Raw genomic sequence first — 20,289 nt, 5'->3', positions numbered from 1 at the left:
CTTGTTTGGATTCTTAGTCAGATCTTAGTTTCTTAAGTTCTTTCAATTTGGTTGCAGGATAGGTGTATTTGTGAAAGATGCTGTAATCATTAATGATTTTGGGCATGGTTAACAGCAGATAATCCCCATGATTCGTCCCCTTCCCTTCTCTCTGTGGGAACATTATCCATTCCTGGGCCGGAACCAAGCAGAGATAAGCCGCTTATCACTAATAAAGTCATACTGCATGATCAGAACACAGTGCATGCACCCCAGGTGAATGTGGGCATTTAGTCTCTTGTTAATATAAGTCTAAGGTATACGCTATATGAAACCTATTTGGGAAGATAAGGAATATAAAATACGCCTTCAGCCAGACTTTGGGCAGTGACACCCCTCTGTTCCACCATTTGGACTTTAAATATTAGAGGAGGAAGATTGACTGGTGGTTCCCAGGGCTAACAGCTGGGCAAACAGTGAGGAGTATAGATAGATTCAGATTAAGTGTTATTTTTGTCGCGAGCCATCGCCTTCAGGGATCAGAAGCACAAATAGATTGGCTGTCTATTTTTTGCCACACTCTTGAAGTAAAATACAAATGGATTCAAGCTTGTGGAAGTTCAAAATGATAACGGGACAGAACCACCCAATTAAAAGAAAAATCTAAACATTGGTTAAAGAGAGTTGGTCAAAGACATGGTTGTCGAACATGTTAAGCCCCCTGCCATCTCTTTTAATTTTGACAATGCTGAACCGTTTTCCTAGCGTGTCTGCAGCTCCTGAGCGATGCTGCAGTCCCTTTATTGTGGTCTTTAATGAGCCATTAAATGCAGACCTCACACTGAGCCTGTTTCACTGTGGACCCCTCTTTACCTGCTGGCAAAAGGCCCAGTAGAAGACAGATGCTGTGCAGAGGAATGGGGGGGGAAACCCTGAAAAGGGCATGCTTTACAACAGAGTCCTTTGCTGAAGTGAGTCATCGTTTCATGTGGAAGAAGCGCTGCCCGAGAGCCAGAAGGCTACTGTACAATACTGCAACAAATAGAGTATAGTTTGTACCTCTTGTAGCATTCATCAGCCTATGATTTATCATTGTGTGTTGAGGAGCCTCTTTTCTCGCTACTGGTATACCACATAGTGACTCAGCGCAATACTGTTTTGTCAAGCCACAGTTAGCGTTACAATAAACAGTACATAATGTTTGATGACACAGTCCATATTTCAAATTAGACTCATGTGGAACTTGGAGCCTGTGATGTCAGTCGTCTATAACATAAGTCGTCAAGGACAAATCGATGACGTACTGTACTGTATGACTTTATATGGGCATATACTGATGACATCAGGGATCTCCATGTATGGGCATAAAAGGTTACAAGGACACACAGATGCAGAGATCTCTGTGTATGGGCATAAAAGGGGCACAGGCAGACAGATACAGAGATCACCAAACTGTATATGGGCACAAAAGGCACACACACACACAAATGGGTACATTGGGCTTGTATAACCAGGTGGGGCATGCATTCCCAATTTGCATCGTTCCTGGCTTGCATCGTTCCCGAGTAGACGGGTGCCCGGTCTAGTTTACTTTAATTAAAGCTATACTCAACTTTCCCTACTGCAAAACACTGTAATGTTTTTGAATATGCTGTTCCTTTTACTGTATGAGTGGAGGAGATGTCTCGAAGCACAGTCATGCACACACAGGTGCTGAAGTCTTTAAGTTCCCCAAGACTGTTAGCATTGTCCTGAAATACAACCCCGGTCTCCCGCTTCTAAAGCCCAGGCTGAAGAAACGTAGCAGAGCAGAGGTTCCATTTGGGTGGGTTAGCTCGTCGGTGTCCAAGCTTCTGTCGAATGTGGCAGAAAAAGCTCAGGGCCGGTTGTGCATTGATTAGCCAGTGTGTACCGCAGGGAGAGAGAGAGGGTGGTGACGAGGGACAGGTCAGGTATCACCTCTCCTATCAAGGGTAAGAGAGAGGGCCCAAGAACCAGTGGTCTCCTAAATCAAGGGGCTAACATGACAAATCTCCTGTGTGATGGATGTCGTCTACGAGATGCTCACTGCCTCCTGCCAGTTGGCCAGAGTGTTCATTCCACACTAGCATTCCTCACTCCTCAACTCTTCACCAGCAGGAAAACCACATCCAAAGGAGGGAAAAGAGGAAAATGGCAGACGCCCATCAAGCTTCCCCCTCTCTCTCTCTCTCTCTCTCTCTCTCTCTCTCTCTCTCTCTCTCTCTCTCTCTCTCTCTCTCTCTCTCTCTCTCTCTCTCTCTCTCTCTCTTTCTCTTTCTCTCTCTCTCTCTCTCTCTCTCTGTCTGTCTGTCTGTCTCTCTATCTCTCTTTCTCTCACACCCTCTTTGCTATAGGGAAATCATTTGTCCTGCAAATTATTAATGTGAGGCTTTCAACCCTGCTTTGTTTTGGTACAGTCTCAAGGCCGGCCATCGTTCACCGTGCTTCTCTCTGTCTTTCTGGTGTGGAGTGATCTCACAGAGAGCATTTTAACGAGTACAGTAGCCCTCCGTTACACATTCTTAATGAGCATTTTATTTAGAAGTCTGGTAAAAGCATGAGGTCGGTCGTAAAATACATTTTCCCTCTTTTTCTAAGTTCTGTGATTTCACACAGTTGCTTCTCTTCTTTCTCTTCTTTCTGTACCACAACCATGCCTTTACACCCGAACAAGAACGTTGGGGGTTAACCTCTTAAGCCCTACGGTATGTACTTCGTCATTTTAAGACAAATAGCGAAAATAGCTGATCTACAAGCTCACAACATGTTACAATGTGAGCTTGTAGATCACTCTTCAATTTTTTGTGGGGAAATCTTTGCCTATAATGACAGACCAGAGGTTGATCAGCGAAAGTGAGAAAGAGAGAGGGGGGGACCAACTTAAAGTTTATATTGGTTTAGGTGTCTAAACAAATTCCAAATCAACATTAAATGTTGATTTGGAATTTGTGTAGACAAACACTTGCTGATTTGACTTGTTTCAATTTTAAACAAGTCAAATCAGCAAGTTTTGGCAATAAATGATTGAATACTGAATATTATATGAATATTCCTAATTTATGGAATTGTCGTAACTCTCTCAATAGCTGTGGCCACCATAAATGTGTGGTACAGTGCACTACACAGTCACACCCTTATACACTATTATAACTCACATGCACCATGGTCACATCCAAACTCAGCAAACATCTGTCCAATGATTGCATCAGCTAGTTGCTGAAAACAAAGACGACAATTTATCTTTTTCCTGAAGCTGCTTCCAGTGAGATTAGCTGATGCCAAACTTTTACCGAAACGGTCTTCTGGACATGTTTTCTAAAGCAATTCCAAGAAAGGCTTTAATGTCTAAAAGATTATTCCCAGCAAAAGGTTACATCAGTTAATCTCAGAAGGTGAATTGATATAATCCTCTCCTCAGTGTTGGAGCCGGTTTGGTAAAAGCTGTGTGCTGTCTCGCCAAAGTCAATGGGCTAAACAGGAGCATGTGGAAGAGCTTAACAACATACTGGAGCTCTGCAGTACTTTGTGCAACTGTCTCCCTCCTTTGAACAATTAGTAGAAAGATGGCTTTGACAGTTTTAGTCTTATTTTTTTACAAGCAACTTGTAATAAAGCTTGCCCGGCGTTGCAGAGGTTATAGTGCTGACATAGTGTCACTTTGCTACTATTCGATAAGGTAAATTATTGTATGTATCCTATATTAAAATTGGCTTAAGGGAGGACCGGCTGGCTGGCTAGCGGGCGGACAGACCTCTGAAGTCACGCTCATGTCACTATGACTCAGCCATAACCATATCAGGAGTTCCCAATTCAGCTACGCCCAAATATTTTGAGTGTGTTGTCTAACCTAAATGTGTAGTCATGGCATCAGGCGCAAATAAATCAGTCAGCTCCATATATGGGCATAAAAGGGACAAGGATTGACAGATAGATCTCCTTATATGGGCATAAAAGGGACAAGGACTGACAGACCAGATATCTCCATATATGGGCATATCAGTCGGATCAGTGGTGCGACGTAGGTGTGAGGGCTGCGTATAGCGGTCCGAACTCTAGATGTGAGGGCTGCGTGGGGCCCTCTGCGATATACACGCCCAGTTCAAGTCGTTAGTCTCGGGATACGTGAAGGACAAATACATACACGCACGCACACAGAGATTTGCATAATGATGTCATATTGATGTTACCAGGATCTACATATATGGAGATTTGTAGATTTAGTATATATACAGTATATATTTGGAGAACTGCTGATCCGACCACTTTACCCCAGGGTCCTCTGCGACATACAACGGCAAGTTTTACGTTCATCGTTGGAACAGCTCTCGATATACATGAAGGACAGATACTGTACACACACACACACACGCACACACACACACACACGTGTGCGCACGCAGTTATTTGCGTCATTTATTGAGAGATATACTATAACGCGAGAACAATAGTCAACATTGAACATCTGCTCAAGTGGTTGCACTGTTGCAGCTGAATGGAGAGGACAATGGAGGGAGTGAGCTCCTGTAGTCTACTGTCATCCAGGAAGAGGAGGAGAGAGGAGAGCTCCAGTGGCGAGGCAGAGGAGTGCAAGAGGCCCGTCAAGGTCCCCAGATACACTGTGACTCAGCCTGCACCTTTTGCAGACGAGCTGGAGCCAGCTAAGGAACCCTATCTGAGAGTCAGCATGGATGAGGCAAAGAAAGGAACCCCCCCTGACAGGCCAGTGCGGGTTTATGCAGACGGCATCTTCGATATCTTCCATTCCGGCCATGCCAGAGCTCTTATGCAGGCTAAATGCCTCTTTCCAAACACACATCTCATAGTTGGAGTGTGCAGTGACGATCTGACCCACAAGTACAAGGGCTTCACGGTGATGAACGAGGATGAGCGCTACGAAGCAGTCAGCCACTGCCGCTTTGTGGACGAGGTGGTGAGAAACGCTCCTTGGACCCTGACGCCAAAGTTCCTCGCCAAGCACCGGATCGACTTTGTGGCCCACGATGACATCCCTTATTCCTCGGCAGGACGTGACGACGTCTACAAGCACATTAAGGATGCTGGCATGTTCGCTCCCACCCAACGGACGGAAGGCATCTCCACCTCTGACATCATCGCACGCATCGTCCGCGACTACGACGTGTTTGCGAGACGCAACCTACAGAGGGGATACACCCCCAAGGATCTCAACGTCAGCTACATCAACGAGAAGAAGTACAACTTGCAGGATCGTGTGGACAGGGTGAAGAGGAAGGTGCGGGACGTGGAGGAGAAGAGCAAAGAGTTAGTCCAGAGGTTTGAGGAGAAAAGTATTGACCTCTTCCAGAAGTGGGAGGAGAGGTCCAGAGAGTTCATTGGCAACTTCCTGCAGATGTTTGGCCCTGAGGGAGCTCTGAAGCACATGTTGAGGGAGGGAAAGGGCCGCATGCTACAGGCCATCAGCCCCAGACAGAGCCCCGACGGCAGTCCTGTCCGTAAGGAGTGCACCACTTCGCCACGGCGAGGCTCGGGGCCAGCCCTTCACCGAGGACGACGACGACGATGATCAAGGCTAGGGCGTCTTTGTTTTATGTCCCCCTCACCCTGATCCCTGGCGTGCGGTGCTGTTGGTCAAGTCAGTCAACCGGCAGTCACTGGGGCGACAGGTATTCAGACTGACAGCCCAAGTCGGATTTTGGGCCAATCCAGACTGGAATCAGATTGTTTTTTATCAAATCAGAATTTTCTAAAGATGTGTCTTAGTCTGGACTGAGACACATTTTTGCCCCAAGTAACATTACGTTTGTGATGTCCAACTACCCACCGTCTACTCAAATGCCAATTGTAATATACAGTATAATGTGCACAGTGGTGTCGGTTGCCGAAGATAGCTAATCGTGAGCTTGAGGATCAGCTGTTGTAAGCGACGCTGTTTTGTGACAGCATGAGTTAAGCATTACTCAAACCTGTCTCGTTACATCCTACCACAGCCACTACAGCAAATCTCATTGCCATGGGTGAGCTTTGCTATTTTACTCTCATATCACAATATCGATATTACAGTATGTGATCTAATGGAATTTGGTTTGAACCAAACAGAAAGGGTGGATAAATCCATAAAATAAATCAATTTACTTTACCCGTCCCAAAAAGAGAGAAGAAGCTGTTGACTAGCTACAGCATTCTGCACAGATGTTAACCGTTGCCTTAAGACACTGATGTGCTGATGTCAGGGATCTCTATATTTGGTTCTCTCTCCATATTCGGGCACAATCTGGGCACACAAACAAACGTTGAACTTCATTATGAAGATGGCAGTTATGCTTTTACTGTACAGTTGGGTAGGTAGTTCTATAGGGGAGACACTGAGTATCTCCAGGGACATACGGTGGTGTGACAAAGATCACAGGTCAGGGTCACAGCATCTCAAGTACATGGTAAGCCCCCCAGATTTGTTGATGGAGATATTAATTTCAAACTTCTTTTCACTGTACATTGTGAAAGTGGGTCTTGATCTGGGTCTTGGGTTGCTCCGTTACAGACTAACTTTCAAATAAAACAGGCACGGATGGATCACTTCTCAATGTCGATTACGTGATTTTGGGCTTGACGTACACCAAGCCTTTCTCCCTTCGTTATGAACTCCAACCAAATGAAACCAGAGACAGCCTGTCAGAGACATCGGGGCACAGATATACCCTGTCCCTATGAAGAAAACACATTCTCTACTGTGTGGCAGTTGGCTGACAGTTACCAGGGATTGAACTGGGTTTGCAAAACTGGTTTGACTTCCTTTCCTTCCCAATAAAGGCCACGTTTCTGTGTCGTCTCGTCTATGTTTCTTTTTTTTTTACTGGCTCTCCTAGGAGGCTTAAGATGTGACCTGAGGGCTGCAATATGTTTCTGTTTTGTTCAAACACATTAGAACAGGCAGGCTTTTCAGCTAGGCAGAAGCCGCAAATTAGATCACCCCAGGACATTTGGAGACAGGCACGGGTGAAAAGAGATATGTGAGAGATATGTAAGGACTTTATTTATCTATCTATCTATCTGGCTGGCTGGCTGGCTGGCTGGCTGGCTGGCTGGCTGGCTGGCTTTGTATATACAGTACATTTCTGTTTAACACATGAGACCTTTATCTCTTGCTGTTTTTTCCTTCTATCTTTCTTTGTATATCCACTCTGTACTCTGTTTGTTTGTGTTCTCTTCTTGCGTCCCTCCCTTCTGCCACTATGTTGTTTCCTGCCTTTCATTTGTCTGGCAATTGGCCATTCTCTGTTGTTCATAGATTCCGCCAGAAAGACTCCATCCTTTTTATCCCCTTCTTCTGACCCTGTGTGGGAAAATGCCACTGGCAATGATATGATAACTTCCTGCAACAATGTCATTATACAATATTATAGAAGAATGATAGTCTCTCAGTAGCCAGATGATTAGATCTGGGGCACAACAACTATTGAAAAGTAAAGGACTGCCCATAAGACAAATGTTTTCCGAAAAACGTATGTTTCTATGTCAGTGGTTCTCAAACTTTTTCATGTCAAGGACCCCCAAAATTATATGTATTTGGCCGCAGACCCCCATCTCAAAATATTTTCTTCCAGGGAGTGGGACCCCCAGAAGCAAAGATTTGAGTAGAACAACTTTGCTTTAAAAAAAATATACATATCCAAAGATTTGCACGTATGGCTCACGATATACAAGCTCATACATAGCGCGTCACTTCGAGCTTGTAGATCTGCTATTTTTGATTAGCCAAAGTATAAAATATGGTTAAAGTGGTTAAAAGATTGTGATGCAAAATGATGTAAAATGACACAGATGCTTTGTCCAGGCACACTTATCTAGTTGCCATCACATATAGTCAGGCAAACAGTAGCTGAACTGGGGGCCAAATGAGTACCAGCCATTCATTATGTCCCCCATATCATATGCTAGTCTGTTAGACTGCTGCTACAGTGAGTGTATCTGTTGTCACACTATAACAGTGAAGAGGCATCAGTTCAGCACATTATGATCATCACAACGCTGTCAGTGTGCTGTCGGTCACACGACATCATGTGTATCTGGACGGAAGAAAGGAAGGAGGAAAGAAAGAACCTCTCAGACGGACAGAAAGGTTGCTGTTAGCTCATTCTGACCACCCTCATGCCCCCATACCTTCCCTTTGGGATGAAACAAAGACACACTCTACATCAGGCCCTTGAAGTCCCTCTGTCTAAAGGGTGATGTATAGTTGTGCGTCGGTGTCATGCACCGAAAATTGCCGATCTACATGCTCACAGCGCGTGAGCTTGTAGAAAACGGCAGGGCTTTAAATTGTGTCCGAGTGTGCCTTAAGAGAGGCAGATAGGATTTGGAACAGAAATGGAAAAAGGAGAGGGTCAACATAGTGCAGCCTTTGACACTAACTGGCTTTTGTCAACTGACTTTTTTTCTCAGTCCTCCTGATCCTTCTCTCGGTTCTTTCTATCTTTCTGTAGTGGTGAGAGACTCACTGGCATGCTGGGTACAGGACACAGTTGTAATTACTGCAGGGACTACAGCGCAGCAGAGGGAATGTACACACTGGGAGGGAGGGGAGTCAGGGGACCACAACAAGGGGTGGTCCACTGAGACTATACAGAGTGTGTGTGTGTGTGTGTGTGTGTGTGTGTGTGTGTGTGTGTGTGTGTGTGTGTGTGTGTGTGTGTGTGTGCGTGTGCGTGCGTTTGTGCAGTCCTTATCACTGGGTGCACACAACAGTCAGCAGCTGAAGAAAGCCTCTTAGCCAGTGAGCTGAAATAAGATTGAATTGAATTGCAGTGTTTTGACTTCTCATCTGCTCTTTGTCTAACTAGGGGCTCCAGCCTCACTCTGCAGAGCTCTCTGATAAGCACCACTGTTGTCACTTTACCCCTTTGCCCCTTTAAACCATTTAGCGACGGCTCTCGACGCCACCCATATTGTACTACCCCTCTCCCTCTCTCTCCCTTTGCTCTCGCTCTCTCTCTGTCCCTCTCAAAAGGAAAATTATTTTTATCCGTTGTCCTCTATTGCCTGCGACCCAAACCTGTCTTTGTGGTTTCCAGTGTGGTGGCTGACAGTTTGATATGATTATGCAGTATGAAAAAAATCTTACGAGCGCTGTCTCTAGCAATATCGCTCAGTTGTCCCCGGCACCAAATGACCAGACTTTTCTTCCTGTGGTACAGTATAAACAAGTCCCTTTTCATTTGGGCTGAGTGAGGCTTAGCAGAGTGTATGGTAGAGGCTGTACAGCAAGCTTGTTTTGGATGGTTTGTTGCAACCTCATCCTCAGTTTAAGACTTTTCTTTATCTTTTTCTCAATTCAAAAAACAAATCTCCCAATTTCAGTTGTTATGCCAATTCCCCGTAATTCACATTAACGTGTACACGCATATACTGTGCTAGGGATACTCCAGTTGTTGTCACTAGTTCTGCTGGCACGTTCTCCCCAGATCCTTATTCCAGTCTTAAACACAAACTTAACTAAAAGGTATTAATTAAACCCATGCCCAAATTTAACTACATTTAATTAATTAAATTCTGTTCATTAAAAGTTGTGCAGCAAGTTCTTGTGGAGGAGGACACTTGACTCATTGATCAAGAGTTACTGTACCTTTTTCTTCTTTCTACCTTCTCATGCCAATACATATACGTCACAATCGATTTGCATGTGCTAATCAGCTGCCATTAGTAGTTAATGGTTCCGCTCTGACTGTAATTGCGTGGCCAGCATTTTTACACAAAGCATGGTGGGATGTTAATTACTTCGTTGTCTAAGGGACCAGACATGTGTGAAAGCACCTGCTCTTACTGTTGTTCACTTTACTTTGGCAGTTAACTGAAAGCAAAGTCATCAATAACATCATGCTGATCTCTTGACTTTGTGTAATCGCCACTGTACTGTTTATATAACTATTTCTATTTAGTGTAAGAGAAAACAACTAAATGCCTGCATTGTAAACGCAAATGTTCCTTTTTCCCTTCCAGGATTCGACCCATACCAATACATCCCGGTCAGAACCAGCAGTACGTCCTAAAGCCCAAATATTACCACTCACACACCACACACACCCAGACCCATCTCCAGCCACAGCCTGAGAGACCGATCCCCTTTACAGTGAGCCACAACCCCATCCACGGTGAGTACCACCCAGAAAATCTGACTTTCTTGACCATTTAAACCCTACTGTATATACGTTTCCCCCCTCTACACCAAATCTCTTCACCGAAAAGAGACGATCTACAAGCTCACAGATTGTAGGTCGGCTGTTTTCGCCGAATGTAACCCTATCCCTGAATAGGGACGCTAGTGTTCATGTGGTTAAATGGCAACTTTCGATGTGTATTGTTTTGTGAGGAGGAGATGCGAAAGTCTGACATAACACTTGCTAATGCCTTCTGTGTCGACTCGAGGCACAGGAAAATGTCAGCTAGGCTATGTAAAACGCATCAAAACACATTTTAGCCATTTTTTGCTCTCTTAATTGAAATGACCTCCAAGTAAGCTCATTGACTGTCATTTAGGTGCCTAATAGAATAGAATAGTCCCCACGCCTTTGTTTTTTTGCCAATGTATATTTGCACATACGTGAAATTTGTCCTCTGCATTTACCCATCCTATAACAACTAGGAGCAGTGAGCAGCCATTCTACGGCGCTCAGGAGCAATTAGGGGTTAAGAGTCTTGCTCAGGGACACACATCGTAAGGCCGCCCCTAATAGGCCAATACTGTGGGTCATCTTCTGTTAGCTGAGAAGCTCAAGCAGAAAGTTTTCACACTAGTTGACAAGTTGACGGTGAACCTGGTTCAGAAAAACAACACCAAATCCAAATGTCAAGGTATCTCTTTAATGAGCTCAGGCCCAGGTGTGTTTTTAGAAAAGTCATTCCTTAGAAAGTGGATGCCAAACGAAGCTGAGAAACAGTCTGTGTAGGAGTTCTTCTAGGAGTGAACTGAACCCAGTCAAGAGTCAAAGCCACTGTTCCCACATCAGCTTATATTTACTAAGTGATGATTTTGTAACTCTGAAGGCATTCCAGAATGTTGCCAACTGTCAAACTTATGTGCCAGGCGAAGTCCCCAAACGTGTTAAAGATGTTATTCTGAAAATGATTTTAATTCCTTAAAATAAAAATGTCGTCAGCTCCATATTAAGATCCCTGAGCTGTCCCAGGCATGGCTGTGCTGGCTGGCGCGGGGAAAGGAGAGTATAGGGAAGACGTGGGGTGGGGGCGCTCAGTAGAGAGTTAGAGTCTGGGATAACTAATCTGCTGTTAGTTTTGCTGTTAGTTCTGGAAAGTTTCACTTTCCTGCTCTCCCCTCCTTCTCTTTCACCATTTTTGTATATCTCTCTCCATCTGTCTGTATGTCCGTCTGTTCTCTCTCTCTCGATCTCTTTTCTTTCTCGTCTCACACACACTCACAGTTCTCACACGCTCTCTCTCCTGCCATTGTGCTGTCTTCGCGCCGAATGGCCATGAGCTTTGACATTGCCCAGTGTCGGCGGATTCCGAGGGAGCCAATTAAACCAGTGGCTGTTTGTTCTTTTCAGGGCTGCTTGATTGATCGCCGCCGACCATTAATCACTGCCAAACAGACGCGGTAGTGGCTGTGCTATACTTTATGCCAGCCTGTCATTATTTTAACACTGTGGGCTAGGGCGGCAACCCCTTTCTCACATTACATACATGCAAGCCAGGGAGACTTCAGCGCCATGCCACAGCATGGCGCGTCACCTCGCCTCACCTTTACTACACACACACACACACACACACACACACACACACACACACACACACACACACGCACACACACACACACACACACACACACACACACACACAAGCGCACATATAACATCCCATGGAGACAGCACATGCAATCATGCAGCTCCCATTTGAACGTCTCTGTCCTGTTGTATGCTCACGTCAACAGAATGAAAGAGAAACACCTGCTGGTTAATTAGGGGGAGGCAGGGAGGGCAGGTTGTGCTGATGTTATCCCTGTGTGTGTGTGTGTGTGTGCATGCGTGCGAGTGTGCGTGGGGTGGTCGGAGACATAGAAGTTTGTTTTTATAACACTCCTGAACAAAGTTCCTGGTGGGCAAAACCAAACCGTTTCAACATCTGAGGGTCCAATTAGAGCAGCAGATCGGCTTCTAGTGTTATCTGAGTCATGCTTTCAGAGAGATGCAGATAAATAGATAAATACGGGAGAAAAAAAAAGTTGGTATGTAGATAAGAAGTACCCCCCTTCCTTCCATGAACATATGTTACATTTTTGGCTCAGTTGCCTCCGGACAGACTTTACTGTGCATGTTAAATCCATTCCGATCCCCTTTTTCTTCACTTGGTCTGCCATGACAATGGATAAAGAAGTGGGTAATTGTTCCTCACAGGCAACCTCCCACCCCGCTCCAAATGCTCTCTCACACAACGCACGCACACGCACACGCACACACACCACATCACATCTGCTGTAATGCTGCAAGGGTGTGGAGAGAATGTGAAGCTTGAAGTTGGGCAGCAATTGGATTTGTTCAAATTGCAGCCCCAGCGGTAATGGCATAAAGACTTAAGCATTACCTGCTGCGCGGGCCTGTCTAAAATGAATTATTAGCCTCATTTTCAGAGGGCAATTTCAGATAAAGCCAGAGTGTGTGTGTGTGTGTGTGTGTGTGTGTGTGTGTGTGTGTGTGTGTGTGTGTGTGTGTGTGTGTGTGTGTGTGTGTGTGGGGAGAGAAAAGAAGGAATGAAATGACAGAGTCAGTAAAGGCGATAAACAGTGTCATCCAATGAAGAACCCCTCAATTGATGGAACAAGTGGCTCGCATGGATATGAATAGCAGGAGGCCGTCTGCGGTGCAGCCTATGAATACCTGTTATCTAACCCCCGTTTAAGGCTCTCACCCACTCAATAACCCTCGCCACGGAAGACAAATTATCTTCCATTTACTTTGTACAGTGCATCCGAATGGTTAAATGGCTTCTGCAACTCAAAGCCATGAATAGGCCTCTGCCGGCGGCCTGCCGGTGGATTGACTCAGAAATTTTCAATTTATTACTTCCCTATTTCATGATATGTACTGTATTTATGGTTACGCGTGTGATAAGCTGCATATTCCCTCCACACCCTCAAGCAATATGGCACTCCGTTTTGCGTGACCGGGCTCCATTGGCAAAGAATGTCAATCTTTTGATCCCAACCAGGGCACAGTGGGAGCTAGTAGTAGCTTCAAAGTTTCTGACAACTTTCTATACAGTACGTTGGCTGCCTGCCAAAATTACTTGTAAAGTTGTGCAGATTATTAGCCACAAGCCAGTTACTGGCTGGTGGCTAGTGATAATTACAAGCCCCAATTCCAATGTCAGATTTATCAGTGTGCATCTGTTCCTAAGTAAATGTTTTTCGATGAATTTGCAGACTTTGGAACTGAGTGGTTCTGTCCTCACCATACAGATTTTGGGGTTATTAATGGAGAGGTCTACAGACATAAAGTCTCTTCAGGTCTCAGGGAGCATGTCTGTGTACCGTTCCCGCTCTCTCTCAGGGGCCATTGTGGCTGCACTGCTGTTTTCTCAAATAGACCCAGACCAAGCCACAGTGACGCAGAGCTACAAATAACTCCCCCGGTCCACTTTGATTCCGCTAGCAGGAGGTAACCACCAGGGGAATGCCCAGACATAACTGACTGCAGGCTGGGGTTGGGGCTAGGGTTGTGGGAGGGGGGAGTCAAAATAGGAAGAGGAGAGAAACACAGGAAGAATGTTGCAAACATGCATGTACTGTAGCAGAACACAGAGACATTACAGGGATAGTTCACCCCCCAATTTTTTTATTTTTATCGATTACTCACCCCATGACGCCTTGAATTCGTGGAGATTTTTCAGTTTTTGTCCTAAGCCAATAATTTGACACAACTAACAACATCAAAGAGTCTCCATTGAGTGTCCTACCGGAGACTCCGCCGGTCATCAAATTATTGGCTTACGAATGCGACAAAATCTAAAGAATCTCCATGAATTCATGGGGTGTGTAATTGATAGAAAATAAGTATTTTTTTGGTTTAAATAACCGCTTTCAACCTGGCGTCCCTATTTTGGGCATGTCCTCATATTTTATACTTCATTATATGACACTCAAAAGCAGCAAAAATAGCTAATCTACAAGCTCACAATGCATCACGATTAGGGTTGGGAGGAACCGGAGGAACCATAAGAACCGGATCCAACATTGAGGAACCGGAATCGGTTCCATCACGTTTGGAATCATTTCTGGAACCAGTTTATCAGAGCTGGTATGTGGACTTCACGTCTTCTATACAATAACAATACAGGTGGCATTGTACCAGTGTACAAATGGAACCAAATGGACCCACACTCAGAGTTACAGGCCTATAAGGGTCCATTTGAAAAAATATAAGAATCTTTAAAGGGAACCGTTAAGGAATCGGATCGTTAAGAGGGAATCGTTAAGGAACCGGAATCATTCAAATCCTAAAGGATTGCGATGTGCTGTGACTGTGAGCTTGTACTTTAGATCTGCTATTCATCGGACAACAAAGTATATAGGGCTTAAGTGTTTCGGGACCAGGTAATGTCAAGGTGATGACATACAAAAGTTGCACCTCAAACAACCTACAGTATAAGGAAGCCATTCTGCTCTGTAAAAAGCTTACAGTGCAGTAGCTAGTAGTGGATATAGTGCCCAAGCCTAAATTACAGAGGATGTCACAGTTGGTTTGAGCCCAGCATGCTGCAGAGCACACAGCAGTCTGTGTTGTCATGATGCCCTGCTTGGTGAGCGTAGAGCGAGCAGACAGACAGACAGACAGACAGCAGAGAATGTTTGCGCTCCTCAAATCAGCGAGCCCGCAGAAACTCCTGTCAACTCTGTCCCACGCGACAGACGGCCTGTCAGCAGCGAGCTATGGTGCCTCACATCTGGGAAAGCCATTCTGCGTCTTATGCACCTCGGCCATCCCTCAGCTCTCCCACACAGACGAAACAACCAGAGACACAAGTTTGGTCCATTTAGCTGTGCTGCTATACGGTGAACCTCCGGCACGCTTTGCACCGGGACTCGGACCTCTCGAGGGTCACCGTAAAAGCCCAAGAAAAACCCTCCTGTCTTCTAAAGTTCAGCCGTCGTCAACCCCCCCCCCCCCCCCTCCCCCCCTTCCAAGACGTTTCAGCCTGTGCGTTCCCAGTCCGTCCCTCCATCACCAGCTATAGCGTCCCCCGACGTCCCCACTCCTCCATGTTGATTGATGTCTGTGTTCTGTCTGCGACGCTCTCCCGACTCCCCCTCCATATGCTCGGCAGAACCACAGCATGCCCCGACGGCACCGCGGCAAAATGGTCCAGCGCACTTACAGAGGCGAAGAAGAAAGTGAGGGGAAGGAGGGAGGTTTTCAGGGGTTTCAGGCGGACATGTTTTATCACTGCTGTGGCCAGGGACTCGCTGCTCAGAGCCGTGTCAAAGTAGTTAAGGGTTGTGTAGAACATGGTGCTCGGGGAAGAGCTGTCAGAAAAAGCTGCGTATTCCTCTCAAGATCTCCATGTGGTGGAGAGTTTGAGGAAGACCCCCCCCCCGATGTCTATGCCACCTGTCAGCAAACATATAGTATTGATTCCCATCGAGGAAAAGAGCTATAGAATCCCCCAGGAACAACACCCCCATCCTGAGCCCAAACTACTTTCAAACTGATTTGATCCTATGTGACACGATGCTGAACCCAAAAGGCCTCAAAGACATTAGTATTGGCCGTATTAATATAGCAACACATGATTTTACATCACAATCTGGGGAGGTGGGAGGTGTCCACTCCTCCGCCCCCACGTTTGATGTATGTGCAAAATGGTCGCCGTGTTAATTATGGTCAATTAGAAGAATATGACGGTTTAAATTAAGATTTGGGGACTGCAAAACTCAAATGCTGAAAACACCTGGGAGGTCGAGGGTCAATTTAGTTGCCCGGGAGCGAAAGAAGTATAGTTTTTTTTTTCACGGCACGTTGAAATGAGGTGACATCTTGCCATAAGCAAATGAAAGCCAGGTCTGCAACTACAGTACATAATAGTCTAACACCATCTGGATGTTGTGGTGGCCCAGTGTACTACCACAAAGTATTTCCGCGGACCCACATTTTTAAAGGTGTAGTGAAATGAAAAATATGTTTTTCACACTTTTAGAGCATATATATACCTAACAATAGATGCCCAAAAAAATGAAAAAATGTTTGTGTATTTTTACATCTAAAGTCCCTAAACAGCCAATCTTAATTACTTCCTGTAAACGAAAACGTGCTGCGTGATGACATAACGCAGCCTTCATGAAAATAAATGAATCTTGATTACATGCACCTGTTTGATTCCCATAGCTGCACGTTCTTCAAACACAGCTGATTTTAATTACAGAGATACTCCGTTTTGAATCTCATTGAAGATGAGTTACTCATTTTAAACTTCATCTGCACACTAAAATATGTATCTGAAAACATTATAGGTTAGAAATAAGCCAGGTAGTAGCAAACGTGCTTCACTGGCCGTCTCTCTCTCACTTGTAAACAAACACTAGCCGTGTTGCACACGGCTGAAGTGATTGAGATCCAACTTCCCATAGCCTGAAGGGATGGGACCTTCTGATTGGTTTAGAGTCGTTGAGCCGACGTTTCAGGCTGAACCTTCAAAATAAAATGCCCGAAAATGTCACTTCAGTGCGTCTTTAAGATGTAGTAAAAACAGCAGATCTAAATGCTCTCACAACCCATCGCATGTCTACGTGTAGATCGGCTATTTTCACTAGTGTGGTTCCCGGAGAGACAGAAAATGTCTCTTTTGGTCCTCGAGCTAAAAGGTTTTGGAACCACTGCACTAGCAGACACACAGACACCACAAAGCCTGATTTGTATTTCAGCACGGTACAATGGTGCTGAAAATAGCTGATATATAAGCTCACACAGTGTGTTGCGATATATCTACTGTGATACATTTACCAGGGTCTTAAAAGATACACCTACTGTAGACTATATTGTTTACCCCAGGAGGGATGGGGAAAAAGGAGCATTTGATTTTGTTACCTCAATGTCCTTAAATCAGTTAACGGCACGGCAGGTGCGCCAAGAGCGCAGCCTGGAGACTCACGAGCTGCGCACCGAGTAAGCCGCTAGGTGTGCGAGTGCCCGCGGCGAGGAGCCGACGGCCACAAGCGCCAACGAGTGCGCCGCCTGAGAAACGTTAATCACGTGACGTGAAGCAAAACAAGCGCTTCTTTCCTCCTCCCATCTCAGCCAATCACAGGCCGAGTCTTCCCCAGCCATCCAAAACAATATTGCCTACTGTATGTGTACGGTCTTAGAAGATACATCTACTACTGTACGGTCTTAGAAGATACATCTACTGTATGGTCTTAGAAGATACATCTACTGTAGGGCCTTATCCCCATCAACGGTTCCTCTGCTGTATATCACACACTTGTGTATACTGTATGTACACACACACACAGTATATAAATGATATACGTTTAATACTGGCAGGATATTTTAAACCAACTCTCTATTAGCATTTGGAGTTAAACCACTACATCATATTAGATCCCGCTTTAATCGACATCTACTTGCACCTTATAGCAAATATTTAGGCAGCCTAAAACCTCTAATCCAGTGGTTTTGCCGGCCTCTCAGGTTTTTTGAAAACAGCCCTCTCGCTGCTTGGCTGCGTTCCTCCGCGTCTCCCCTCTGTCTGGTGTGAACAACTGACAGCCGCAGACAAACCATCCAGCACAGGAGTCTGGGGTTTCTGGGGGAGGTTTAGACCTGACACTGGGTTGCCAAGAACCAAAAGAGGCAGTAGAAGGAGCACATTAACCCATTAGAACCGGGGAAGCGTCCGTGCCGTTTTAGATTTTAGCTACATATCGTCTCTGTCGGTGTGGAAACCTCCAAAAGTGTTACTTTTCACGATTCAAATTCAGAAGTGTCACAAGTAGCAGATCGACGAGCTCGAAACGCGTCACTTCGCGTCGCATTTCGAGCTTGTAGAGTAGGGTATTCATTTAGGAAAAACATAACGTTTCTGCCCGACAGCAACAATATATGCTGTAGCAACAGGTTTTAGAAGGCATTTGTGGAATCGGCCTCAGGTCTTAATGGCTTAAAAGGTCCAATGGAGTAGTAAACAGTTGTGGCATGCAGTGGAGTAAATGGAGAAAATGCCAGAGCTATCTGATGAGAGGTGTATAAAAAGCTGTTGTTGATGTCATATCGTCACTGTTGGATGGAAACCCCCCCCCCCCCCCCCCCCACCTCTCTCTCCCATTAAATCAGTTTCATTGGTTACACTTTGTCGGTCTGTGGGTTTTACAAATATTTAACAAACAAAAAGTATTGGAGCTTGAGACTAAATCACATAACTCATAACTCATTGGATCCATTGAAACACATTTTTGTTGTACTCCCCCCCCCCCCCCCTGAAAATTCACCACATTAACCTTATTGCGGGTAATTAAATGTTCAAGATATACTATTTGAGCTATTTATCATGCAACAAAATATTCCGGCCAATGAAATGTGTATAAGGCTTAAGAGGTGTTCATGTTTCGGTCATACAAGGTTTCCACCTGACAGTGGCGATATACTGTGTACTGTAGGTAGAAAGAGGGAGAGGAAATCTTAGTTCAGGACAGTCTGAGACCTGGGACAGATGTTTGTGGTTGACACTCCTCTCTTACTCATACTCTCTCTCTCTCTCTCTCTCTCCCTCATACTCTGTCACTTGTGCAGGGCTGGGTTTGGTGGTGAGGGAGGAGGGAGCACTGGGAGGATGGGCGAGTAGGCGGATGGGTAGACGGGTAGACACAGGACAGGTTTTTCTCTTAGGGCTGCGGGGCAGCCGTGACTTCATCCCTGCACTGTGGAGTTAAGAGGTGACCTCAGGGTGGACACATTGAAGGATTTTGCTAACCCTTTTTAAGAAACTAAACAATTGTAGTATTATTGTAGCAGTTGCCAGAGTCTTTGAAGAGTGTGCTGTGTGGAACGCAGGAGTTAAAGGACAAGAAGAAGGGGAAGAAACAAACAAAAAAAACTTTAAAAAACAGGCACAGAAGCTTGAGCTGCCATACCCACTGACCGAAATAAAGCATGGCATTGTGATGTGCCAATACCCACCTTTCAGAGAACTTGACTTTTGATGAGGAATTGGAGTGTATCCCAGGGTTTTGTTTGCTGAAACTCTCTCTGCCTCCCCCCCAGCATTCTTTCATCCGTCTCTCCTCGTGTTCAGAGACGCAACCGGATTTAGGAGCCGTGTGGGAGAGAGAGAGAGAGAGAGAGAGAGAGACAGAGAGAGAGAGACAGACAGAGAGAGAGAGAGAGAGAGAGAGAAAGAGAGAGACAGAATTGAAAGTGCAGGGAGAGAGAGAGAGAGAGAGAGAGAGAGAGAGAGAGCGAGAGAGAAGAAAAAAAAGGGAGACATCACCAGATTCGCAATAAACACTGAAAAGCACACAGCAGAACCTTTTTTGTTATTGTTTTGACGGGAGTCTCTGCAGTTCCCGTGACTCCAGAGTGAATTAAACCAAATGGATCTGAGACTGACTAAACTCTGCCTCCTCTCTCTTCTCCTCCTGGTGTGGCCTGTGATGCGGCCGACAGTGGGCAACCACACTGGGAGGATCAAGGTGGTGTTCACACCTACCATCTGCAAAGTGACCTGCACAGGAGGCCGATGCCACAACAACTGTGAACTGGGCAACACCACCACCATCATCAGCGAGAACGGACACGCCACCGACACCCTGACCGCCCCCAACTTCAGAGTAGGTAAGTGATCTAGACTTTAGTATCTTGCTTCCTCCTCGGTTACACCTCACTTCCTTTCTGCTATTGTATGTGGGCTCACTGCCTTGAGCCTGGGAAAAGTGCTGGTTGGTGTGTGTGTGTGTGTGTGTGTGTGTGTGTGTGTGTGTGTGTGTGTGTGTGTGTGTGTGTGTGTGTGTGTGAGTATTGATCATACTGTATGTCTGTCAAGAATATCTCATACGTATAATAAGCATTTAAGTCTGGTTCATGATTAACACTATATACTGTACTTCATCGTTCAACGAAGAGCAAAAATAGCCGATCTACAAGCTCAAAACGTGTCATGATGGGGCACGTTTTGAGCTTTTAAATCAGCTAACCTTGCTTTTTTTTAATTTTTGGAATGTTTTTGCAGATATTGACATGCCCAAATAGGGACGCCAGGGTTAATGTGGTTAATTATAGACAAGCTGCCTGTAAGCTGCACATTAACCTACTGTAG

The 20,289-nt window shown here is 45.3% G+C and overlaps 2 protein-coding genes across 5 annotated transcripts in view; both read left to right on the top strand.

Moving 5' to 3' along the window:
• ltbp1 (latent transforming growth factor beta binding protein 1) overlaps window positions 1–20,289 on the top strand; it is a 146,140-nt gene that overhangs the window by 24,598 nt on the left and 101,253 nt on the right. For all 4 annotated transcript variants that reach the window (XM_084075325.1, XM_084075324.1, XM_084075326.1 and 1 more), the window contains exons 4-5: window positions 9,973–10,124; window positions 19,641–19,808. In XM_084075325.1, the coding sequence (XP_083931451.1) occupies window positions 9,973–10,124; window positions 19,641–19,808 (320 nt within the window). The remainder of the gene's footprint in view (window positions 1–9,972; window positions 10,125–19,640; window positions 19,809–20,289) is intronic.
• LOC311058088 (choline-phosphate cytidylyltransferase A-like) lies at window positions 4,493–5,542 on the top strand (the record flags this gene model as incomplete). The annotated part of the gene is made up of 1 exon (XM_084075395.1): window positions 4,493–5,542. The coding sequence occupies one exon, from the start codon at window positions 4,493–4,495 to the stop codon at window positions 5,540–5,542; it is 1,050 nt and encodes a 349-aa protein (XP_083931521.1).

The sequence above is a fragment of the Gymnoscopelus microlampas genome (assembly GCF_963454915.1).
Source record: "Gymnoscopelus microlampas genome assembly, chromosome: 13".
Classification (NCBI taxonomy): Eukaryota; Metazoa; Chordata; class Actinopteri; order Myctophiformes; family Myctophidae; genus Gymnoscopelus; species Gymnoscopelus microlampas.
Note: the sequence above shows the minus strand (reverse complement) of the source record. Positions and strands in the feature narration are given on the sequence as shown.